At 38.3% G+C, this 20530-nt stretch overlaps 1 protein-coding gene across 9 annotated transcripts in view; it reads left to right on the forward strand.

The window, feature by feature from the left end:
* ptprfb (protein tyrosine phosphatase receptor type Fb) overlaps positions 1-14148 on the forward strand; it is a 262848-nt gene extending 248700 nt beyond the window's left edge. For all 9 annotated transcript variants that reach the window (XM_067454042.1, XM_067454046.1, XM_067454045.1 and 6 more), the window contains 9 exons: positions 1567-1686; positions 1777-1931; positions 2333-2618; positions 5374-5552; positions 9431-9557; positions 9637-9762; positions 10125-10279; positions 11787-11922; positions 12484-14148. In XM_067454042.1, the coding sequence (XP_067310143.1) occupies positions 1567-1686; positions 1777-1931; positions 2333-2618; positions 5374-5552; positions 9431-9557; positions 9637-9762; positions 10125-10279; positions 11787-11922; positions 12484-12552 (1353 nt within the window). In that variant the 3' untranslated portion in view covers positions 12553-14148. The remainder of the gene's footprint in view (positions 1-1566; positions 1687-1776; positions 1932-2332; positions 2619-5373; positions 5553-9430; positions 9558-9636; positions 9763-10124; positions 10280-11786; positions 11923-12483) is intronic.
* The last annotated feature ends 6382 nt before the right edge of the window (positions 14149-20530 follow it).

Genomic DNA, 20530 nt, shown 5'->3' on the forward strand with positions numbered 1-20530 from the left:
TTTGTTTAAATGTTAGTACATAGTAATTAAGGCCAACTAACATAAAGTGGGTCCACTTAATCATTTTAATACTACAGTAAAATTAGGTAAATAATGCAATCGTTTATATAAACTAGATTTTTCATTTTACATGGAAATTGCATCAAATGTGAATGCCGCTTACTTGTGTTATAAGAAACACGCCAACTTTTTAGGACTTAAGCTTATTCACTGTGTCCCCCAGAGTTTATAAGTCCATACATACTATTCTTATCTCCATGAGTGCCATAACTCTGTCTGACGCACACACGGCTAGCCTAGCTTAGCACAAAGACTGGAGGTAAACGGCTCCATCTAGCCAACTGCTCAATAAGTGACAATATAACGCCAACATTTTCCTAATTACATGTCGTAATGTGTATACTTACATCATGTACTAAGGCCGATATTACACAGCGCCTGAAAATAGAACTTCCGTCAAAAAACTTCCGTCAACATAACCAACATGACAACCTGCTTGAACAGAGCAGGGGGGTTATAATAGAGCAGCTGGGGTCTATTTTCAGGTGCTGCCTAATATCGTTGCGCTGCTGCACCCATGGTTTTCTGTCGGCCTTAGTACACGATGTAAGTATATACATCACAACATGTAAATAGGAAAATGTTGGCGTTATTTTGTCACTTATTGAGCAGTAAGCTAGATGGAGCCGTTTACATCCAGGCTTTGTGCTAAGATAGGCTAGCACGTAGTTATGGCACGCACGGAGATGAGAATAGTATGTATGGACTTATCTAACTCTGGGGGATACGGTGAATAAGTCCCCAAATGTCGCCGTGTTCCTTTAAGATGAATAAATTATAGTAATAGGAACGTTGGCTAATATATAAAATATTCACATTGTATTCACAATAATTTTGCAGTCGATATAACAATAAGTAACTTTTATCGTGTTTTTATTTTAATTTATAATCACATCGTTATAACAGTATATACAGAGATGTTTGCTTAGAATATCAGATAAAAAGCAAGAACTATTATTGAATTATACATGAATATATGTGGTATTATTAAATAGAGAATTAGAGAATAAATGACATTTTTTATATATAATTTAGTTTAAATATTATTCTTCCTTGCATTCATTTAGTGACATTGTGAAAATAAACCTTTGTTATTTAAATCTTGGAATTTTCTTCATGCATTAAACATTTTGAATGTACATTCTAAAATGCTTGTTTGACTGAAATTATAGTGCCTCTGACTCAACCAAAAAAACAAAACACTTTTTTTTTCAGAGCAAATACACTACCGCTCTAATGTTTGGGGTCAGTAAGATTTTTTTTGTTGAAACAAGTCTTTCATACTCACCAAGGCTGTGTTTATTTGATCAAAAATACAGTGAAATAGTAAAATGGTACATTTTTAAATGTATTCCTGTGGTGACTACAGTCTTCAGTGTCACATGATTCTTTAGAAATCATTCTAATACCCTCAAATACACATTATTATTATCATCAATTTTGACTGCTTAATATTGTTGTGTATTTCTCAATAAAACTTACTGACTGACTCAATCTCTAAAACAGGTCAAGTGTGATCAGTACTGGCCCATTCGTGGCACAGAGACTTACGGAATGATCCAAGTGACCATGCTTGATGCTGTTGAGTTGGCAACCTACAGCGTGCGCACCTTTGCCCTTTACAAGGTAAAAAGTTGCTTGCCTTTTCCTCTCCGTGTAGTAAGTTTACGCGTTTTCAGCACGCCTAAACCCCTTCCACCCAATTTGTTCAAACAGAATGGTTCTAGTGAGAAACGCGAGATCAGGCAGTTCCAGTTCATGGCCTGGCCAGATCATGGAGTGCCTGAATACCCCACCCCCATCCTAGCCTTCCTGCGCAGGGTCAAAGCCTGCAACCCTCCTGATGCTGGACCCATGGTAGTGCACTGCAGGTGAGCGACGCTCTCCAGTCTTTCTTTTACTGCTGACCTTTTCACTTTATTCTGATCTTATAAAACTCTGTTGTAAAGTAAACAGTTGTAGGTTTGCTTGGTGGAATTTGTAGGAAAGGTTTTATACATTTAATTTACCTTTGTGTTTTAGTTAAAGGGTTAGTTCACCCAAAAATGAAAATTCTGTCAGAAATTACTTACCCTTATGTCGTTTGACACCCGTAAGACCTCTGTTTATCTTCGGAACACAAATTAAGATATTTTTGTTGAAATCGGAAAATTAATTTGATTATTCAGTATATAATGTAATTGTTTGTTTTAAAAAAAATCTCTATTGACACCCTTAGTTTTAGCATATAGTACACAGTTTGTTTGTAGTCTAACCGGTTTGTGTCTGTCAGTGCTGGGGTGGGCCGCACGGGCTGCTTCATAGTCATTGATGCCATGCTGGAGCGCATGAAGCACGAGAAGACAGTAGACATTTATGGCCACGTCACATGCATGAGAGCCCAGAGGAACTACATGGTGCAGACGGAGGACCAGTACATCTTCATCCACGAGGCCCTGCTGGAGGCCGCCACCTGTGGAAACACTGAGGTCCCTGCCCGAAACCTCTACGCCCACATCCAGAAGCTCACCCAGCCTCCATCTGGAGAGACCGTCACAGCCATGGAGCTGGAGTTTAAGGTAACTGAACCTTAATGAATAAGAAAAGTCATGTTTTCCTTATTAAAGTTAAAAATGAATAGTGCTTTTGACATAGACTATCAGTTGAAGTGGGTCGCCTCATGGGGGCCGCCATGTTGAGAACGTAGTAACAGCTGAATACTAGCCTTTTCATCTCAATAATAACATCCCTATTTTCTCACACACCTCTCACAGAAATTATTGAAACATGTCTGACTGCTAATAGTGCAAACTTTTGCATTTACATGATACGTCGCAGTATTTGTCTTATTAAAGGGGTCATAAACTGTTGTTTTATTGTTTTATGATGTTTCCTGGGGTGCACTTATAATGTTAGAATGCTTTTTACAGCAAACATTCTCATAATTTATATATAAAAGCCATTTTTCCTACCCTGAGTTTAGCCCTCTTTGAACGCTCTGTTTTAAGGGGCGTGTCTGCTGTTGAGAGTGCAGTGTAAATGCCCACTGCTGTGATTTGCTAACGTATTTCCATTTGAAATAGTATTGCTCTCTCTTTTAGAACGTTTTTACTAGTAAAGCTCTCATGGTTAACTAATCTTGAAAAGTGTTGCATTTAGTCCTATGGCATTATATTAAAATTGTGGCATGAAAGGTTGCAGGGATGAACATTGTAGCCGATCACAGACACATGTTGAGAGCATGAAAGCAGATTCTCATCAGTGCAAACATGATATAGTTAAAGGGGTACTTCAGCGCTGGGAAGATGAATCTGTATTTAAACTGGGTCATCAATGCAGTAGAAATGTGAAATTATTTTTGAATTTGGTGTCTTCTAGACTGAGAAAGGACAGAAAATGTATTTTTGTCCAATGGGGATGAAAGACTACAATTCCCAGAATGCTTCGCTGCCCTGTGAGGCCATTCCCAACACCACCAACTTGATTACTGTGACTGAGTTAGAGACACTACAATTAAAAACTGAACGTGTCTGTTCAATATAATGAGTGTCACCGCGCGAGTATCACAGCACTGAGCACTGACTGCATGAGTGATGAGAGCTGAGGTAATTGCGACTACACTCGCGGCATACATTCACAACGCGAGTTCAGTCTGGCGCGTTTCAGTTCATGCCTTTGCAAGCTTAACTTTCATAGAAATTAATTTGAAAAGTTAAAAGACTTACATTGCTCAACATAGCTCCGTTTAAATGAGTGCCTGTAGCTGCCAGCTGAGCTCTCTCTGCAAGTTGAGTGTGACCGCCCATCCCCCATGCGCGGATTCAAAACATGCGGAAATGGCTCCCTTTGCTGGCTGTAGTCTTTAGCCTTTGGGCAAACATTCCTCCTATGATGCAAAAATCGTCAATTTGCATCATAGGAGGAATTTTTCCAGAAATAAAATGCATAAATCTCTTATCTCAGGGGGATATGAGGGGGGAAAGCTCAATCATTTGAATATACTCCAGGGTTTCTACTGATACAAAGCCATATGCTAATCGCTGAAGTAACCCTTTAAGAGATTCGTTGAGAAACAGGAGTCGCTGATAAACACATCACTGATAAACTCTCCGTTTGATTGATAGCTGTAGCGCACGCTGCTCCAACGATTGCAATAACGATTGCTCGGTAGCTCGATCTGGTTTAACACCATGTAGGCCTGCGTGAATCGGTGGGCAGGCCTAAACAGACAGTGAAGAAGTAGGCGTTAATCTTCTGCAGAGGCGGTGCTTTGATGCCCACTTTGTCATTTGCTGGGCCTGGTGTCAATACAAGTTTTTATTGGACTAACAAGGAAGTTTTCAGTTCTTAAACATATAGGATATTCTTATAGTATGATGACCTCTTATATGTCAAAAGCTCAAGGAAAATTTCTCAGTTCATGACCCCTTTAAAGAAAACTACATAACTATTTAACTGAAATAATAAAAAAACAGACCTGGGAAAAATAAAAATAAAATGTTTTTCATTTTGATTTATTATATGTTAGGAACATTAACAATACACTGTCATTCAACATAAAGATGCCACAAGATATCAGTAACGCTGTGCTGAGAAGTTTAAAGCCGTTAAACATTTTTAATTCAAATCAGCTAAAATACTATACCACAAAATAATCAATGACAAATAAGCCCATAATGACTGTAATATCAGTCAGCACAATGTTACACAGCTGAGCGCACCTTCAGGTGGTGTGGTGCGCAAAAAATATTCTTCAGAATAGATATAAATGAATGTGTAAATGAACATGAATTTTCAAATCAGATTGCAATGTTTACATAAACCAATTTATCAGAATCAGGAATCAGATTGTATTCTTTCAGACTGACAAATATTAGTGCGTGTAAGCAACTAAAGACTCTGTTAATGTTTTATTGAAAATGTTTTACTATTTCATCTCTTAATAGTGCTATTGGGATATAACTGAACGCTGGTATATGCTCAACTCAGAACGGATTCTAGAAGTAGAAACAGCATCTGGTGCAAAGACTGGAGTGGGTACCCTGTGCAGACAGAGCTTGTAGTAGAGCCAACGGTCTCTATGCGCTCTCTGCTGATGTCCATCTGTGCTTTCTCTTCCCCGCTGCCAGTCACGCCCTTGCTTTCCCAGTCAGACCGTTATACCCACACCCCTCTCTACTGCTGCAGAGCTCACATTCAATTTACAATCACAATGGCACACAACTAACAGTCCCCCACATTTAAAAACATTTCTGTTTCACACTGTTTTCTGCTATAATGTTTCTGACAGCTTGTTTATGCTTAAGCCCTCTGAACCCAACGCTGTTTCCACAGAGACTCGCCAACTCCAAAGCCCACACCTCTCGATTCATCAGCGCCAACCTGCCATGCAACAAGTTCAAGAACCGGCTGGTCAATATCATGCCTTTTGAGTCCACACGGGTGTGTCTGCAGCCAATCCGAGGAGTGGAGGGATCTGACTACATCAATGCCAGCTGCATCGACGGATACAGGTAGCCAAACTGCTACAAAAACACTTTTTTTTTCAGAAATACAGGTTTTTATTTAGGTAGCTACTATAAACATATGTGTAACATTATCAATATCAAAATCAATATTCTATCAGTTGTGGGTCTAAAAAGGGACTGTGCAATTAGATATGTTGCATTATAAGTCACGCACAGACACACTTCATTCTCCATATATATGTATACAGACTATATATTGAATTCAGGTGTTCCAATCCCTTCCATGCCAAAGGTGTATAAAATCAAGCACCTAGACATGCAGACTGCTTCTACAAATATTTGTTAAAGAATGTGTCGCTCTCAGGAGCTCATTGAATTCAAGCGTGGTACCGTGATAGGTTGCCACATGTGCAATAAGACCATTAGTGAAATTTACTCACTACTAAATATTCCACAACTGTTAGTGGTATTATAACAAAGCTGAAGCAATTGGGAACAACAGCAACTCAGGCACGAAGTGGTAGGCCACATAAAATCAGAGTGGGGTCAGCGCATGCTGAGGCACACAGTGCAAAGAACTTTGTGTGGCCTTCAGATTAGCTCAAGAACAGTGCGTAGAGAGCTTCATGGAATTGGTTTCCAGGTTTGGAAATCATGGATCAGGGTTTACAGCTGCATTCAAGCCCTATGCCTCCAAGTACAATGCAAAGCATCGGAGGCAGGGGTGTAAAGCACTCTAGAGCAGTGGAGTCATGTTCTCTGGAGTAACGGATCACACTTCTTTGTCTGGCAATCCGATGGACGAGTCTGAATTTGGCGGTTGACAGGAGAACGGTAAAGTTTGGTGGAGGGGGGATTATGTTGTGGGGTTGATTTTGAGGGGTTTGTCTTGAACCTTCAGTCCCAGTTTAAGGAAATCTTAATGCTGTTTCATGCCCCCAACATTGTGGGAATAGTTTGGGGATGGCCCCCTCCTGTTCCAACATGAATGTGCACCAGTGGGTCCATAAAGACATGGATGAGTTTAGTGTGGAAAAACTTGACTGGCCTGCAAAGAGTCCTGAACTCAACCCGATAGAACACCTTTAGGATGAATTAGAGCAGAGAATGTTAGCCAGGCCTTCTTGTCCAAATTGTCCTTGTCTCACAAATGCGCTTCTAGAAGAATGGTCAAAAGAATCCCATAAACACACTCCTAAACCTTGTGGAAAGCCTTCCCAGAAGAGTTGAAGCTGTTATAGCTGCAAAGGGTGGGCCAACTCCATATTAAACCCTACAGATTAAGAATGGGATGTCATTAAAGTTCACATGCATATAAAGGCAGGCGTCCCAAAACTTTTAGCAAAATAGTGTATATACATACATACATGCACATATATATATACATCAGTAAGAATCAAATCATTTTCACAATTAGATTTAAATCATGTATTATGTTGCCGTTCCTAATAGTTACCAGCCAACTGCCATGTTTTATCTACTCACCAAAGCATGTGACATTTAGCTAGTCTTAATTTAGGCCTCTGAATCCATCTCTAAATAAATGCAGTGGTTCTGTTTACATCAGATGGCAAATCTCGTTCTTGTATGTGGTAAATAAGATGATCAATAGCTCCTGTTTTACTCCACTGCAATATTCTCCCTAAACAATGAGCAGCACGGTGTAGTTTGTCTACATATTTTCAGCCTTCACATTTTTTGTTGCCTTTCTCTGACAGCTGTTTATTGAATTACAAAGGGAGGCACTCTCAATGGGGCGAACGCTTGAGAAAATCAGAGACAGAAAAGCGAGAGAGAAAAGGCCAGTCGTGTTTGCCGTAAAGCGAAGCGTGGGCACGAAATGTCACAGAGTCTGTGAAGGAAATGTCTAGGGGCTTGATACATCAGCCCCTCTCGTTTGAATTAAAACTTAATGAGAGCTCCTCATGAGGAGCTCAACCTGTGCCAGTGCGTAATTGACACCACTCCCATTTCTGAAACCAAATGAGCTTCAAAAGCGATTCTTTGGTCACGTCTCCTTCTCTAGCCGAGCCTCTGGGTTCGCCTGCGCCGAGATTTGTTGTCTTGTCAAAAAGCAGCAATTAAGCCGCTTTTAAACAGCATGTTAATGTGATAAGCACAAAAACACGCTTGACCTTCTCGCTAGTTTACAAAGAGTTTCTCCAGTCGAGCGAACACGTCATTAGAGCTGTTTTTGTGTTGGCCTTTTTTGGTTTCGTGTTGAATTTCCTTTGATTGGGGGGTAAAGTAACCTCCAAGGAAGAACAGCATGATTAATATAGAGGTAATTCGGCTTTGTCAAAGGCAGTGTGTCCCCGACGTCTGCTTTGTGTTCTTCGTAGCAACATGTTTGTGTGTGTATGCTCTGGAATGAGTGGTCGTGGGAGGGAGGGAGGGGGGGGGGGTCTCTCTCTGACTCCTCTTTGCTCTTCATTCTGGCTCGTCTCTTTCCATCTCTCCTCTCTTCTTCTCTGCCGTCTCTTTATTTGTCGGAACAAGGCCCTGAGCAGACTTTAATCTCCCGGTTCCATGTTATTGCCTCGCCTGCAGCACCTTCATTAGTTGCTAACCCGTGGCACTGTTTGTATGAGACAGCGATGTGTTTGCTGTGTGCACATTGATTGTACACGCTGCCATAGCAAAGTACGCTGCTGCCACCCAGTGGTCATGTTAATACAACACCCTAGCACTATGTACTGTACATATGGTTAGAACAACAGATTGAAGGATATGGATTTTTCACAATTGACTTGTCTTTCTTAAAGGTGATGGAAGGGAATGTTTTAATAACTTCTGCAAGCATTTGAATTAGACCACCACCATTCCTTCAACGACACGCCATCTTTTAAAAAAAGACTAAAGACGTATCAGCAAACACGGAACATGATTGATAGGCAGGGAGCGATTCTGATGGGCTAAAAAAGTGTTTTTTTAAATGTATTTATTTATTTGTATTACTTACAATTACTTGATTTCTCAACAACTGCAAATAAAAAATAAAAAAGAACATGCTAACTGCATTACTCTCCAAAGTGACTATAGATGTCTCATCCATATCACATCCATTCCACAGGTCACACTGTGTTGTTCCTATGCAACAAACACTCAAAGTAATTTTTCATAACATATTCAGAGCACAAGCATAAAAAATTATGCTTTAAATGATGTTTATTATGCATATTATGTCATAACACTACACACAACTATTTATTTCTTGTTCACATAAAAAAAATGTATGTTTTTATGGGTGAGAATAAACATGTTTTTCTAAGACTTTTCTTGAAAGCATTGCCGCACACACAAAAAGAACAATTAAATGATATTTTACCCAAAAATGAAAATTCTGCCATGAAAACTTTCAAGTTGTTCCAAACCTGTATGAATGTCTTTCTTCTGATGAACACAAAAGAAGATATAGTAAAGTATATGGGTAGCCAAACATATGCTGAGCCCTATTGATTTGAGAAAAATCATTGAGAAAGAAATTACTGTGGGGTCAATGGGGCTCATCAACTGTTTTCATTAGTTTAGTGGCGATAACAGTAAGTCCAGCTTTCTGAAGCATTTGTAGAATGTTCTTCCTTGGTCCTACTTTATATCAACCCATCGTTTAGATGTGCTGCTGCATATTGTTCACATCCAGCAAGTACACTACCATAAATGTCTGGATAGTTGCTGGTGCTCTGTGTAAACCAAAAAGCATTACTTTATACTGATAAAGCCCTGTGGGGGCACAGAATTTTCGTTTTTGGGTGAACTGTCCCTTTAAGAAATAATCTACTAGTCCATTTCATATATATAGGCAAGACAGTTATTTTGAAGCCGCTGTCAAGGTCATGTGATCATTCTGGCTTATATGCATGTTTTGCATCAAGGTCTCAACAGATGTTTTTGTGTGTGTGTTTGTGTGTGTGTGTGCACAGACAGCAGAAGGCTTATATTGCCACTCAAGGCCCTCTAGCGGAGACCACCGAGGACTTCTGGAGGATGTTATGGGAGCACAATTCCACCATTGTAGTGATGCTGACCAAACTCAGAGAGATGGGACGGGTAAGAGCACGCTCGCCCTTTTAACTTGCATCCTGCTGTTTTGATCAGAAATAAATTCCAATTTTCCCACATCTTGCAGGAGAAGTGCCATCAGTACTGGCCTGCCGAGCGCTCTGCCCGCTATCAGTACTTTGTGGTGGATCCCATGGCTGAATACAACATGCCCCAGTATATCCTGCGAGAGTTCAAAGTCACAGATGCCAGGGTACGTGCATCTCTCACCTGAAGGAATCTGCCAGAGGAGCGTTATTTGTGTTTGTTATTTCATATGAATGTCACTCAGTACGGGACTTGAGGGCACCGCTGGGGTGTGTGAGCAATCTGTTGCTGGTGGCGGATGCTTCACTCTCACATCCTGCAGCTTGCCTTGGACTTCAGAGCTTTCTGCCAACTATAAATAGTGGCAAGGTTATGAATAAGCTTGTAGCTGTAACGCATACACACACGGTCATAAACTGAGCATATGGACAGAGGCTCCCTTCTGCGCGCGGTCTGACCAGCTGTTGTGTGCGTATGTGATAGTGAAATCAGCAGCCTAATAAACCGGTAATTCTTCATTCCCTTCAGGACGGTCAATCCAGAACCATTCGGCAGTTCCAGTTCACTGATTGGCCAGAGCAGGGAGTGCCGAAAACTGGAGAAGGATTCATTGATTTCATTGGCCAAGTTCATAAAACCAAGGAGCAGTTTGGCCAGGATGGACCAATCACTGTGCACTGCAGGTATGCTGATCTGTGACCGGACAAGTCTGAATGAAACTATGGATAGCAAAATGTGTGAGGGATAGTATACAGTCAGCGGATCAGCGTCACACTATAAACCCCAACATGAAGCAGAGCGGTCTGCCTGGTGACACGCTGATGGGGGTTTATTTTGTGATAATGACCAACTGACTGTACTGTAATCCTGCTTATTACAAGGCTATTTAAGACTTAAAAAAGGTATGGGTACATTTATTTGCAAGGTTCATTTAGTTTTTTAACATTTTATGTAATTAACCTTTTATTACTTTGTATGACTAATGAATAATTTGTAATAATAAATAATAAGCAATTATGTAATAAATATTTGTATGCATTTTTAATTAATTAATACTTTTACACTTTTTCAATTGTATTATTTATTTTAATTTATAACATTGCATTTAATTAGTTATTATTTTAATGTATTTTTTATGTTTTAAAATGTTATATAAATAAATTGTTCTTAGTTTACTTTCTATCTTTTATACATTTTTAGATTTAAAATAAAATTATCACTTATTTTAATATAATCATTTGTAATAATACACAATTTCTTTATTACTTTTATTTAATATTTTTAGTTTTGCAAAAAAATGTAAATGTTGAATTTTATCATTTTGAGATTTGATTGAATGATTCATTTAATTTTTATGAATCATAAAATTTTCATGAAATTTAATTAATAAAACATTTTAGTTATAAATTGTATAATTTAATTTAAACATTTCAATCAATTATTATTTAACATTTTATTTCATTAGATTACATTTGTACACATTTTTTTTTTTTTTTTTTTTTTTATTCATTTAATTTCTATGGCCCTGTTTACACCTGGTCAATTATCAGGTCAATCGGCTCACAAGTAGACAAGGACACATACCCGTTTACACCTGGTGTCTCTTTTGTCCACTTACAACCACTTCTGTCCTGATTTATTCGAGGGGAAGGTCTATGGGATTTTTCAGATCTTTCGGTCTAACGGACAAAATCACTTGTGCAATTTATATTATGAACACAAAAGGAGACGACAGGATAACACAGAGAGCAGGAGCTTCCGTTTCTGCTCTGATACCAGCAAGACCACGGCGAACGCTGCGAGTGTGTGTTAGAAAGCAGGAATTGTAAGAGAACAATGTTCTTTGTACATGTTTTCATCTTCAAGCCAAACTTGGGTCTTAAGCCTAGCTAGCACGCTTCCTATAATGTTCACGTGTTGGCTCAGTAGGCGGAGAGTAGGTAGCCTTTAGTGGCTTTTCGATCGCATTCGGCCACATGAGCGTTTACACTACAAAAGCAATCCAGCCTAATGTGTTTTTGAATACCACTGGAAATGGTCGAAAGTGTACAAGCTTAAAGGCGTTTTAGACCCTGTGTACATGTGTAATCCCGTCGACCAAATCGCATCTTAATACCAGGTGTAAACAGGGCCTATCACAGCCTCACAAACATCAGACAGCAGGTTAAGTTAACGGTTTCTGTTTTTCAGTGCTGGAGTGGGAAGGACAGGTGTTTTCATCACTCTGAGTATTGTCCTGGAGAGGATGAGATATGAGGGTGTGGTGGATCTGTTCCAGACGGTTAAGACCCTGCGCACACAAAGGCCTGCCATGGTGCAGACAGAGGTACCACTTGTCAAATAGGCCTTTAAAGCTGCTGGTTTAGACTTAGATTACTTAGAATTACTGATCAGACACCATTCCTTAAAGGGTTAGTTCACCCAAAAATGAAATTGATGTCATTTAATGATGATAATGACCCTAATGTCGTTCCACACCCGTAAGACCTCTGTTCATCATCGGAACACAGTTTAAGATATTTTATATTTTAGTCCCAGAGGATATGCAGTCAATGCCCACTATACTGTCCATGTCCAAAAAGGGATTAAAAACATGGTGAAAGTCGTCCATATGTGACATATCTTAAACTGTGTTCTGAGGATGAACGGAGATCTTACGGGTGTGGAACGACATTAGGGTGAGTCATTAATGACATCAATTTCATGTCTTGCTCTCCAACTGCATCCAAGATCTCCGATTGACTAGCACGCCAATGTTGTTCGTAGAGCCTAGCGTTATTTCTCAGGACACCTATTTCAGTGGTATCTGTCATGAACATTCTGTCTGTGTTATTAGTTAAGGAGGCACATGTTTCTCACACTGATGCACGCTGTGTTTCCCCTGCAGGACCAGTACCAGCTGTGCTACAGAGCCGCTCTGGAGTACCTGGGGAGCTTCGATCACTATGCAACGTAACCACTCCTGGACCACAGCCCTCTGGTACAACTCTTCAGGAGTGCACCAAGTGTTCCTTCTGAGCCACCGTTCCCCCACCCCATCCTGTACAGAGATCTGGGGGGGTGGGAAGGGCAGGCTATCCAGTGGCTGGTTAACCAATCACAGCAGTCCATTATTGACTGGCACCAAGAGATTGCTTTAAGAAATATAGACAACTCTCTTTCAAGAAGCACCATCTAAAAAAAACTATATTCTAGTTTCTCTTTAGCGTACGCCAACCCACACTACAGTCGAAGGCTACAGGTAGCACTAATTCTTCTTTTATTTTCCTTCCTGTTTGAATCATGATTATCATTTGTTATTATTTTAAAAATTCAGTATGACAATATTGTTGTTATTATTCTTATTTAGAATATTTGTGTTTTTTAAAATCATCTTTTAACATCTTTTGTCTTAACGGCCTTTTCCGTGGGTCTACCTTTTTTCCTTAATTGGTACTGTTTTATTTTCTTTTCTTTACAATAGGTTATTTTAGCACAAGAACATGTATTTTTAACATGTTCCTGATACTAATACCAGAGAACCGCTGTTCTCTAAGCTGCTGATGGTTTGTTTTTGTTTTGTTTTATTTTTGTTATGTATAATCGGTCTTATTGGGCTAAAATGAGTGGGTTCACTTTTGGAGAAGCCTTTAATATTCTGTCTCTGTCTCAATGATAAAAAGAAAAATCTCCAACTGTGAGATGTAGGCCCTACATGTTTGGGTTTGTGGTACTAAATAAAGCAAATCAATTAATGAATAAAATCAGCACTGTACAGAACTCGGTAGGGGTTTAATGTGATTTGCGAAGAATAAACCTTCTGACTGGAGCGCGTTCACTGTGAGGGACGTTACCGGGAACCGAATGCAATCCTGAAGAAATGTGCCCCTCGCACCCCGCTTCTCTGTAACATTTGAAGACCTGATATTGAAATGAGACCAATCACCATTGGCAACCTGTACAGTATAAACTACTCCCCAGAGGGAGAGTCAGCTCTGTTTAATCCAACTCTTCTTTTTTTATACAGAACTATATATATATATATATATATAAATATATATATACATAAATTTATAATTATGAATAAATATGAATACTATTATAGATACAGTATATAAACAGCTTCTGCTCTATTGTCCATAATTCTCTCAAAACGTAATACTGGACTTTTCTTGATATACCAACATAGAGAAAACTACACGAGAGACTGCTGTGTGTGAAATCTATTCATGGTACAAAAGTTATATCTACTGTATTATCTACGCACCCCGGGTATTTGGCGGTCTCCTCTGATGGGATGGAGCAGCACAAGGCAAATTAAAAACAATTCCTACAGGACATCATTTCATGCCTGCTCGATTACAACCGGCATGTTAAAGGGAGACCTGGCCATACGTTCAGAATATGTTGGCAAGTTCATTTTTACCTTGTGAATGATTAGTGCTGTAGAGGTTCGATCTGTTGTATACACAGTCTGTTTTCTATTTGTTAATAAGAAAACTGGAATAAAAAATGTTGCAGGAAAAAAACTCCTTGATGTTAATAAAGTTCAATAATTGGTTTTTGTACAAAATATTGTCTCTGTGTGTGTTTCTGGACTGTTTGATTTGAACAGAAGACAAAATGACTTGATGTTAGACGTTTGTACTTTGTAAAGCAGTCGGTGATGGCTTTAGCTGTAATTATTAAAGCAGGGAACAACTTGTCACAATTTCTGTCGCAAGTATTCATTTAAAAGCAAATAATATTCAGTCAATTTGTGCACTGGGTCCTAAATTATAAGCAGTAAAACCTCTGTTTTGGTTGAATATTAAATGGTTAGTTCAGCCAAAAAAAAAATTAGCCCATGATTTACTCACACTCAAATCATCCTAGGTATACAGGTGCTGGTCATATAATTAAAATATCATCAAATAGTTGATTTATTTCAGTAATTCCATTCAAAAAGTGAAACTTGTATATTATATTTATTCCTTTCACACAGACTGATATATTTCAAATTCTTATTTCTTTTTAATATTGATGACTTTAACTGACAACTAAGGAAAATCCCAAATTCAGTGTCTCAGAAAGTTAATAATATTACTTAAGACCAATACAAAGAAAGGATTTTTAGAAATCTTGGCCAACTGAAAAGTATGAACATGAAAAGTATCATGAGCATGTACAGCACGCAATACTTAGTTGGGGCTCCTTTTGCCTGAATTACTGCAGCAATGCGGCGTGGCATGGAGTCGATCAGTCTGTGGCACTGCTCAGGTGTTATGAGAGCCCAGGTAGCTCTGATAGTGGCCTTCAGCTCTTCTACATTGTTGGGTCTTACATAACGCATCTTCCTCTTCACAATACCCTATAGATTTTCTATGGGATTGAGGTCAGGCGAGTTAACTAGCCAATTAAGAACAGGGATACTATGGTCCTTAAACCCGGTACTGTGTGCAGGTGCCAAGGCCTGTTGGAAAATGAAATCTGCAGCTCCATAAAGTTGGTCAGCAGTAGGAAGCATGAAGTGCTCTAAAACTTCCTGGTATACAGCTGCGTTGACCTCGGACCTCAGTAAATACGGTGGACCAACACCAACCGATGACATGGCACCCCAAACCATCACTGACTGAAAACATTACACTAGACCTCAAGCAACGTGGATTGTGTGGCTCTCCTCTCTTCAATAGAGAACATAACTTTGAACCCCTCAGCAGCAGCCCAGTCCTTTTTGTCTTTAGCCAAGGTGAGATGTGTTTGACGCTGTCTATTGTTCAAGAGTGGCTTGACACAAGGAAGGCAACAGCTGAAACCAATGTCTTGCATACGTCTGTGCGTAGTGGTTCTTGAAGCACTGACTCCAGCTTCAGTCAGAGGTGGACAGTAACTAAGTACATTTACTTGAGTACTGTAATTAAGTACACTTTTTATTATTTTTTCTGGAAACTTATGACTTTTACTTCACTACATTTGAAAGACAAATATTGTACTTTTTACTCCACTACATTTCTATCAAGGTCAAAAGTCGTTTCTGTTGCAGCTCTGAATGTCGGTGGATGATTTTTTCCTTCTTTAAAAGGTTTTTTGTTATTGTTGTTTCAGACAGTCTATCAGGAATCACTCTTATAGTCATACATTTCCCCAACATTTTTGAACTCTGATCTGTTCATAGCAAAGTGGAAGAAGACAGTTCTTAGGCACAGTGTGTGCACCCATAGCCATACTTTGAAAGTGTGTTTCAGTTTATAAAAAAATATCAAGATTAGTTTAGTTGGCATACACTTGGTGCATGTCTTATAAAATATTAAAAATATAAACCTCTGGGAGAAAGAGAAGAGTAAAGTTGGGAGAATATCAGATGTGTATCAGTGTATTGGATCTGTGCTTTCAGCCTTAAAGTGACAGCAGCTTTGTAAAGAGCTTTGAAACTTATATACAAGTATTTAAATTAGTTTAAGTTAGTCATATGCTATTATGTCAGATGGAGCATCACTATATGACTTAAACCATGATGACAGTGTGCATTTATACAACAATAATAAAATAATGCATTGGCATAAAAAAAGGAAATTTACTTTTATACTCAAGTACTTTTGAAAACAAATACTTCTGTACTTTTACTTGAGTAAAAGTTCACTTGTTACGGAGTAATATTTGACCAGTAGTACTTTTACTTTTACTCAAGTAATGAAGTTGTGTACTTTGTCCACCTCTGCCTGCAGTCCACTCTTTGTGAATCTCCTCCACATTTTTGAATGGGTTTGTGGTTCTGTAAACAGCCAGCCTCTTTCGCAAGGTATCAATGGTCGTCTTTTGGACAACTGTGAAGTCAGCAGTCTTCCCCTGAAGCCTACAGAATTAGACTAAGAGACAATTTAAAGGCCTTTGCAGGTGTTTTTAGTGTATTGGATGATTAGAATGTGGCACCAGGTGTCTTTTAATATTGATCCTTTTCCCAATATTCTAATTTTCTGAGATACTGAATTTGGGATTTTCCTTAGTTATCAGTTATAATCATCAAAATTAAAAGAAATACACATTTGAAATATATCAGTCTGTGTGTAATAAAAAAAAGTATTATACAAGTTTCACTTTTTGAATGGAATTGGTTAAATAAATGTCCTTTTTGATAATATTCTAATTAAGGCCTCCCCCCTTTCTCGTTTTACACCTAGGATGACTTTAGGAAGAGTAAATAATATTTTGTCATTTTTGGGTGAACTAACCCGTTAAGGAAAGCTGAAGCACTTTACAATGAGTTACTATTGCTTATGCTTCAGAAGGAAGCCAGCTTCAGGAATGAGTGAGTGACTTGTTTTTAAAAATGTGCCTGATCGTGTGAATATGGAACTCTTTAAAATCACTGAATCTGCTGAATCTGTAGATCCATGTCACTTATGTGAATGAGTTCTACATTCTAGTTGTCTACACGCTAAAAAAAAAAAAAAATCATCCATAAAAATAGGGCAGAATGTAGTCTACTCTGTATTAATTTAACACATTTTCTGTATACATTTTTAACAAGTGTTTTACCTGTATTTAGAATTTTGAATTTTGTGTTCTATGGTAGAATGTCAAAAAATAAAATAATACTGGATAATGTCTAGGTAATAAGCTGCCGTTATTTTTCCGTTATTTTACAGATCTTTTTTTTTTTTTTTTTTTTTACAGTGTACAGTGAACCTCTTATTTACAATACGGCATATACAATTAGACATAAATAGACATAAACAAACAGTTAATATAACGCGACGTGCATTTTGGACTCTTTCGCGAACGAAAATAGTTCCAAAAAAATCCACAGTAGAGCCATGCATCTCCGAGAAATTGTTACATGTCAGCTGCAGTACCCTTATGTACCAGCAGATGGCAGGCTCTGTAAGCGACTAACATCCCACTGTTATTTTTGGACTTAATTTCCCAGTATACGCTACTCATTAGTTAACCTATTTCACCTGTGTCTTGTTTTCTTTGTTTATTTGTCTATTTAAATGCCATTTGCCCTGTGTTCTGGATGAAGTATTGTTGTCTGTTGGTTTTGGTCATAGACAGTAAAAGAAATGGACACAGCGACCCCATTGACGTCAACGGCTAAATAATGAAGTCAACCTAGGGGCACTCACTTCCTGATGGCTGAGCGAACTGCGCAGGCTCAGACTGAGCTTGAAGACGTAGATGTGACGTGAGCCTCCTGTCTGACAGCTGTAGGTCTTCTAGTAGTTGTGGAAAGTGAAAGCTGAATCACGTTGTTTAAATATTTTCTCCCGTTGCTTTTGGCTCACTATGGGCTTCTCTTCATTCTTCCCCCTTGACTTTATCAGACTTTATGTCTCCACGTCCCCCCGACTGTCTCATAGACAGCTAAAGATTGCCTGCGAGCGTCTCCTCAGGTCTATACGGTAATTTCTCAACTGTGCGACAGAGTCGCGTTGGTTATGACGCAATCGTTAGCCTATTTTTACAAAAACAGCTTCTGCGGGGCGATAGTGTAAGATACAAGGTAATGGAGCCTTTTATGCATTGTCGTGTTTCTTTAGAAATAAACAATGGACAAATGGAGTCTTTAAACGTCTCAGATGTAAAGTTATTCACTGTCAAAGTGACTCAAAAATGAATGGGAGTCAATGGGATGCTAACAGCAGGTGATGGCTTGGTTAGCAATGGCAGCCCCTAGGGGTGGAACGCTTTCCGAGCGCTAGATTACCCCCTTGGTTTTGGTTAACATTCTCTGTTGGCATTTCGAGCAGTTCTTGTTTTTCTTAAAGGGACACTTCAGTGCTGAGAAGATGAATCTGTATTTAAACTGGGTCATTAATGTAATAGAAATGTGAAATTATTTTTTAATTTGGTGCTTTCTAGACTGAGAAAAGACAGAAAATGTATTTTTGTCTCATGGGGATGAAAGACAACAATTCCCAGAATGCTTTGCTGCCCTACGAGGCCCCTCCCAAAGCAACTGCTACTGAAACACTGGATCACTCGAATATGCACGATCATTCGAATATACTCCAAGGTTTCTACTGATACAAAGCCATATGCTAATCGCTGAAGTAACCCTTTAAGTTTGATTCCTGAGCCTTGGATTCTCTGTTCCTGTCTGCCCTCTTTGGAGTGTGGTGTATTTGGACTGATTATGTGCTTGACCCTCTGCCTGGTGTGGACTGACCTTGGGCAATACTTGTAGCCTAAATAAACTGTGTTTGGATTCTCACTTCTTCTGCTGTGTGCTGTCATTATAACACCAAATCATTATAGAAATACTGATATTTCACTGATTTTGTGTTTTTAAATGAATCGGTCTAATTAATAACGACTTGCTGACACTTGTTTTGTTCCTGAATGAACCAGCCGTTTTGAACAAATCATTTGACTCGTAAAGACATTGATTTGCCACCTGCTATATGATGCAAATGTATTATTTGATACATTTGTTTTAATACATACACTTTATAAATTATTATAAGATACAGAGAAAAACAATTAATGGCACAGAATAATCATATAACAAACACTATTATGCCACAACATTTTGGCAAAATTATTTATTGACACATTTTAAAGAGGTAAAACAAGAATATAATAGAAATGCTTAAAGGGGAAATATTATGCCCCTTTTCACAAATGTATTGTTCCCTGAATGTGAATACCCCCCATTTATTATAGCTTGTCAAATTTGCTCTTCTTTGGGTGTGAGCAAAATGTGCCATTTTGTGTGTCTCCCTTTAAATGCGTGGCTTGGATGCTGGGAGTCTATGGAGACTTTTATATTCGTTGGTAATGTTACATCCAACATACAGAACATCTGTCATGTTTTTTGCATTGTAATACTCTGATGTTAGATGATACAGCGAGAAATGGCGATCTCTGTGCTTCTCACTCAAGAGAGTTGAGAGATAGATAATGATTGATGGGAATTATTTAAAAATTTGTGGATTTTTATCATTATGGCATGTTGTTTACACACACTTTGGACACACATTTTTGTTGAACCACCTTATAAAGTGAATTTAGGTCCCCTTTAAGTAGGCATTTACTTGGAGCCTATCAACAATACCTCAGGCAAATCAATGGCTGAAATCATTAGGCTACATCAATCATACACTGATTTTACAATCTATAAATTGTTTTGGCTATTAATAATTAGCTATACTCTTCTAAGCTTAACTTTGTTTATGAGACAATGCATTATAAAGTGCATAAGCCATTATTAATGCATTATAAATACTTTTATAAGGCATTATATAATGGCTTTTTTAAAGGTCTGCCAAAATATTCTTCCATTTGATTCCTGTTAGGGCAGTTGCCATAGTTTCAAAAACGTTTAAACTAAATACCAATGGACTAGTGTTTTAAATAATTATTTGTAAATTTCAGCTCAGTATGTCTGTAACCAAAACTATGCAGGCCCACATATGTAACCTCACATAGCCTGAAATAACCTCACATGGCATTATAATTAATTTCAATGTGTAATTTAATGACAATGTGTAATTTATTTCTTGATTAAACTTGCATAGCAATATTTAAGGTTAAGTGACCATTCAAAAAAACTGAAGAAAAAACAGCAATGTACCAAATCACATCATATGAAGACTTCTGAAAATTAAACCAACAATATATAGGTTACCACCATCACAAAGCCATTTGAATGGTATAAAAAGAGGCTTTACATTATACCATTAAAATGACATACCAGTAGCTTACATAGGCTACGTGCACGCATGCATGCTATGCTAGCATTAAGATTTGCTCACTTAGGCTTTTTTATTTTATTCTTTTGGCTTTTAAAATTATTATTATTAAAATTCAATTTTTATTTTTACAATATTTTCAATAACCGTATTCCTGGAACACCACGAGACGTGTATGTGTATGGCAGATAGCAGGCGGGCTACTGTAAACGTGACAGTGATCTGATTGGTTATGGTGACTGTGGTTAGGGTGGACCAATAATAGTAAACAAATCCTGTGTG

The sequence above is a fragment of the Pseudorasbora parva genome, chromosome 9 (assembly GCF_024679245.1).
Source record: "Pseudorasbora parva isolate DD20220531a chromosome 9, ASM2467924v1, whole genome shotgun sequence".
Taxonomy (NCBI): Eukaryota; Metazoa; Chordata; class Actinopteri; order Cypriniformes; family Gobionidae; genus Pseudorasbora; species Pseudorasbora parva.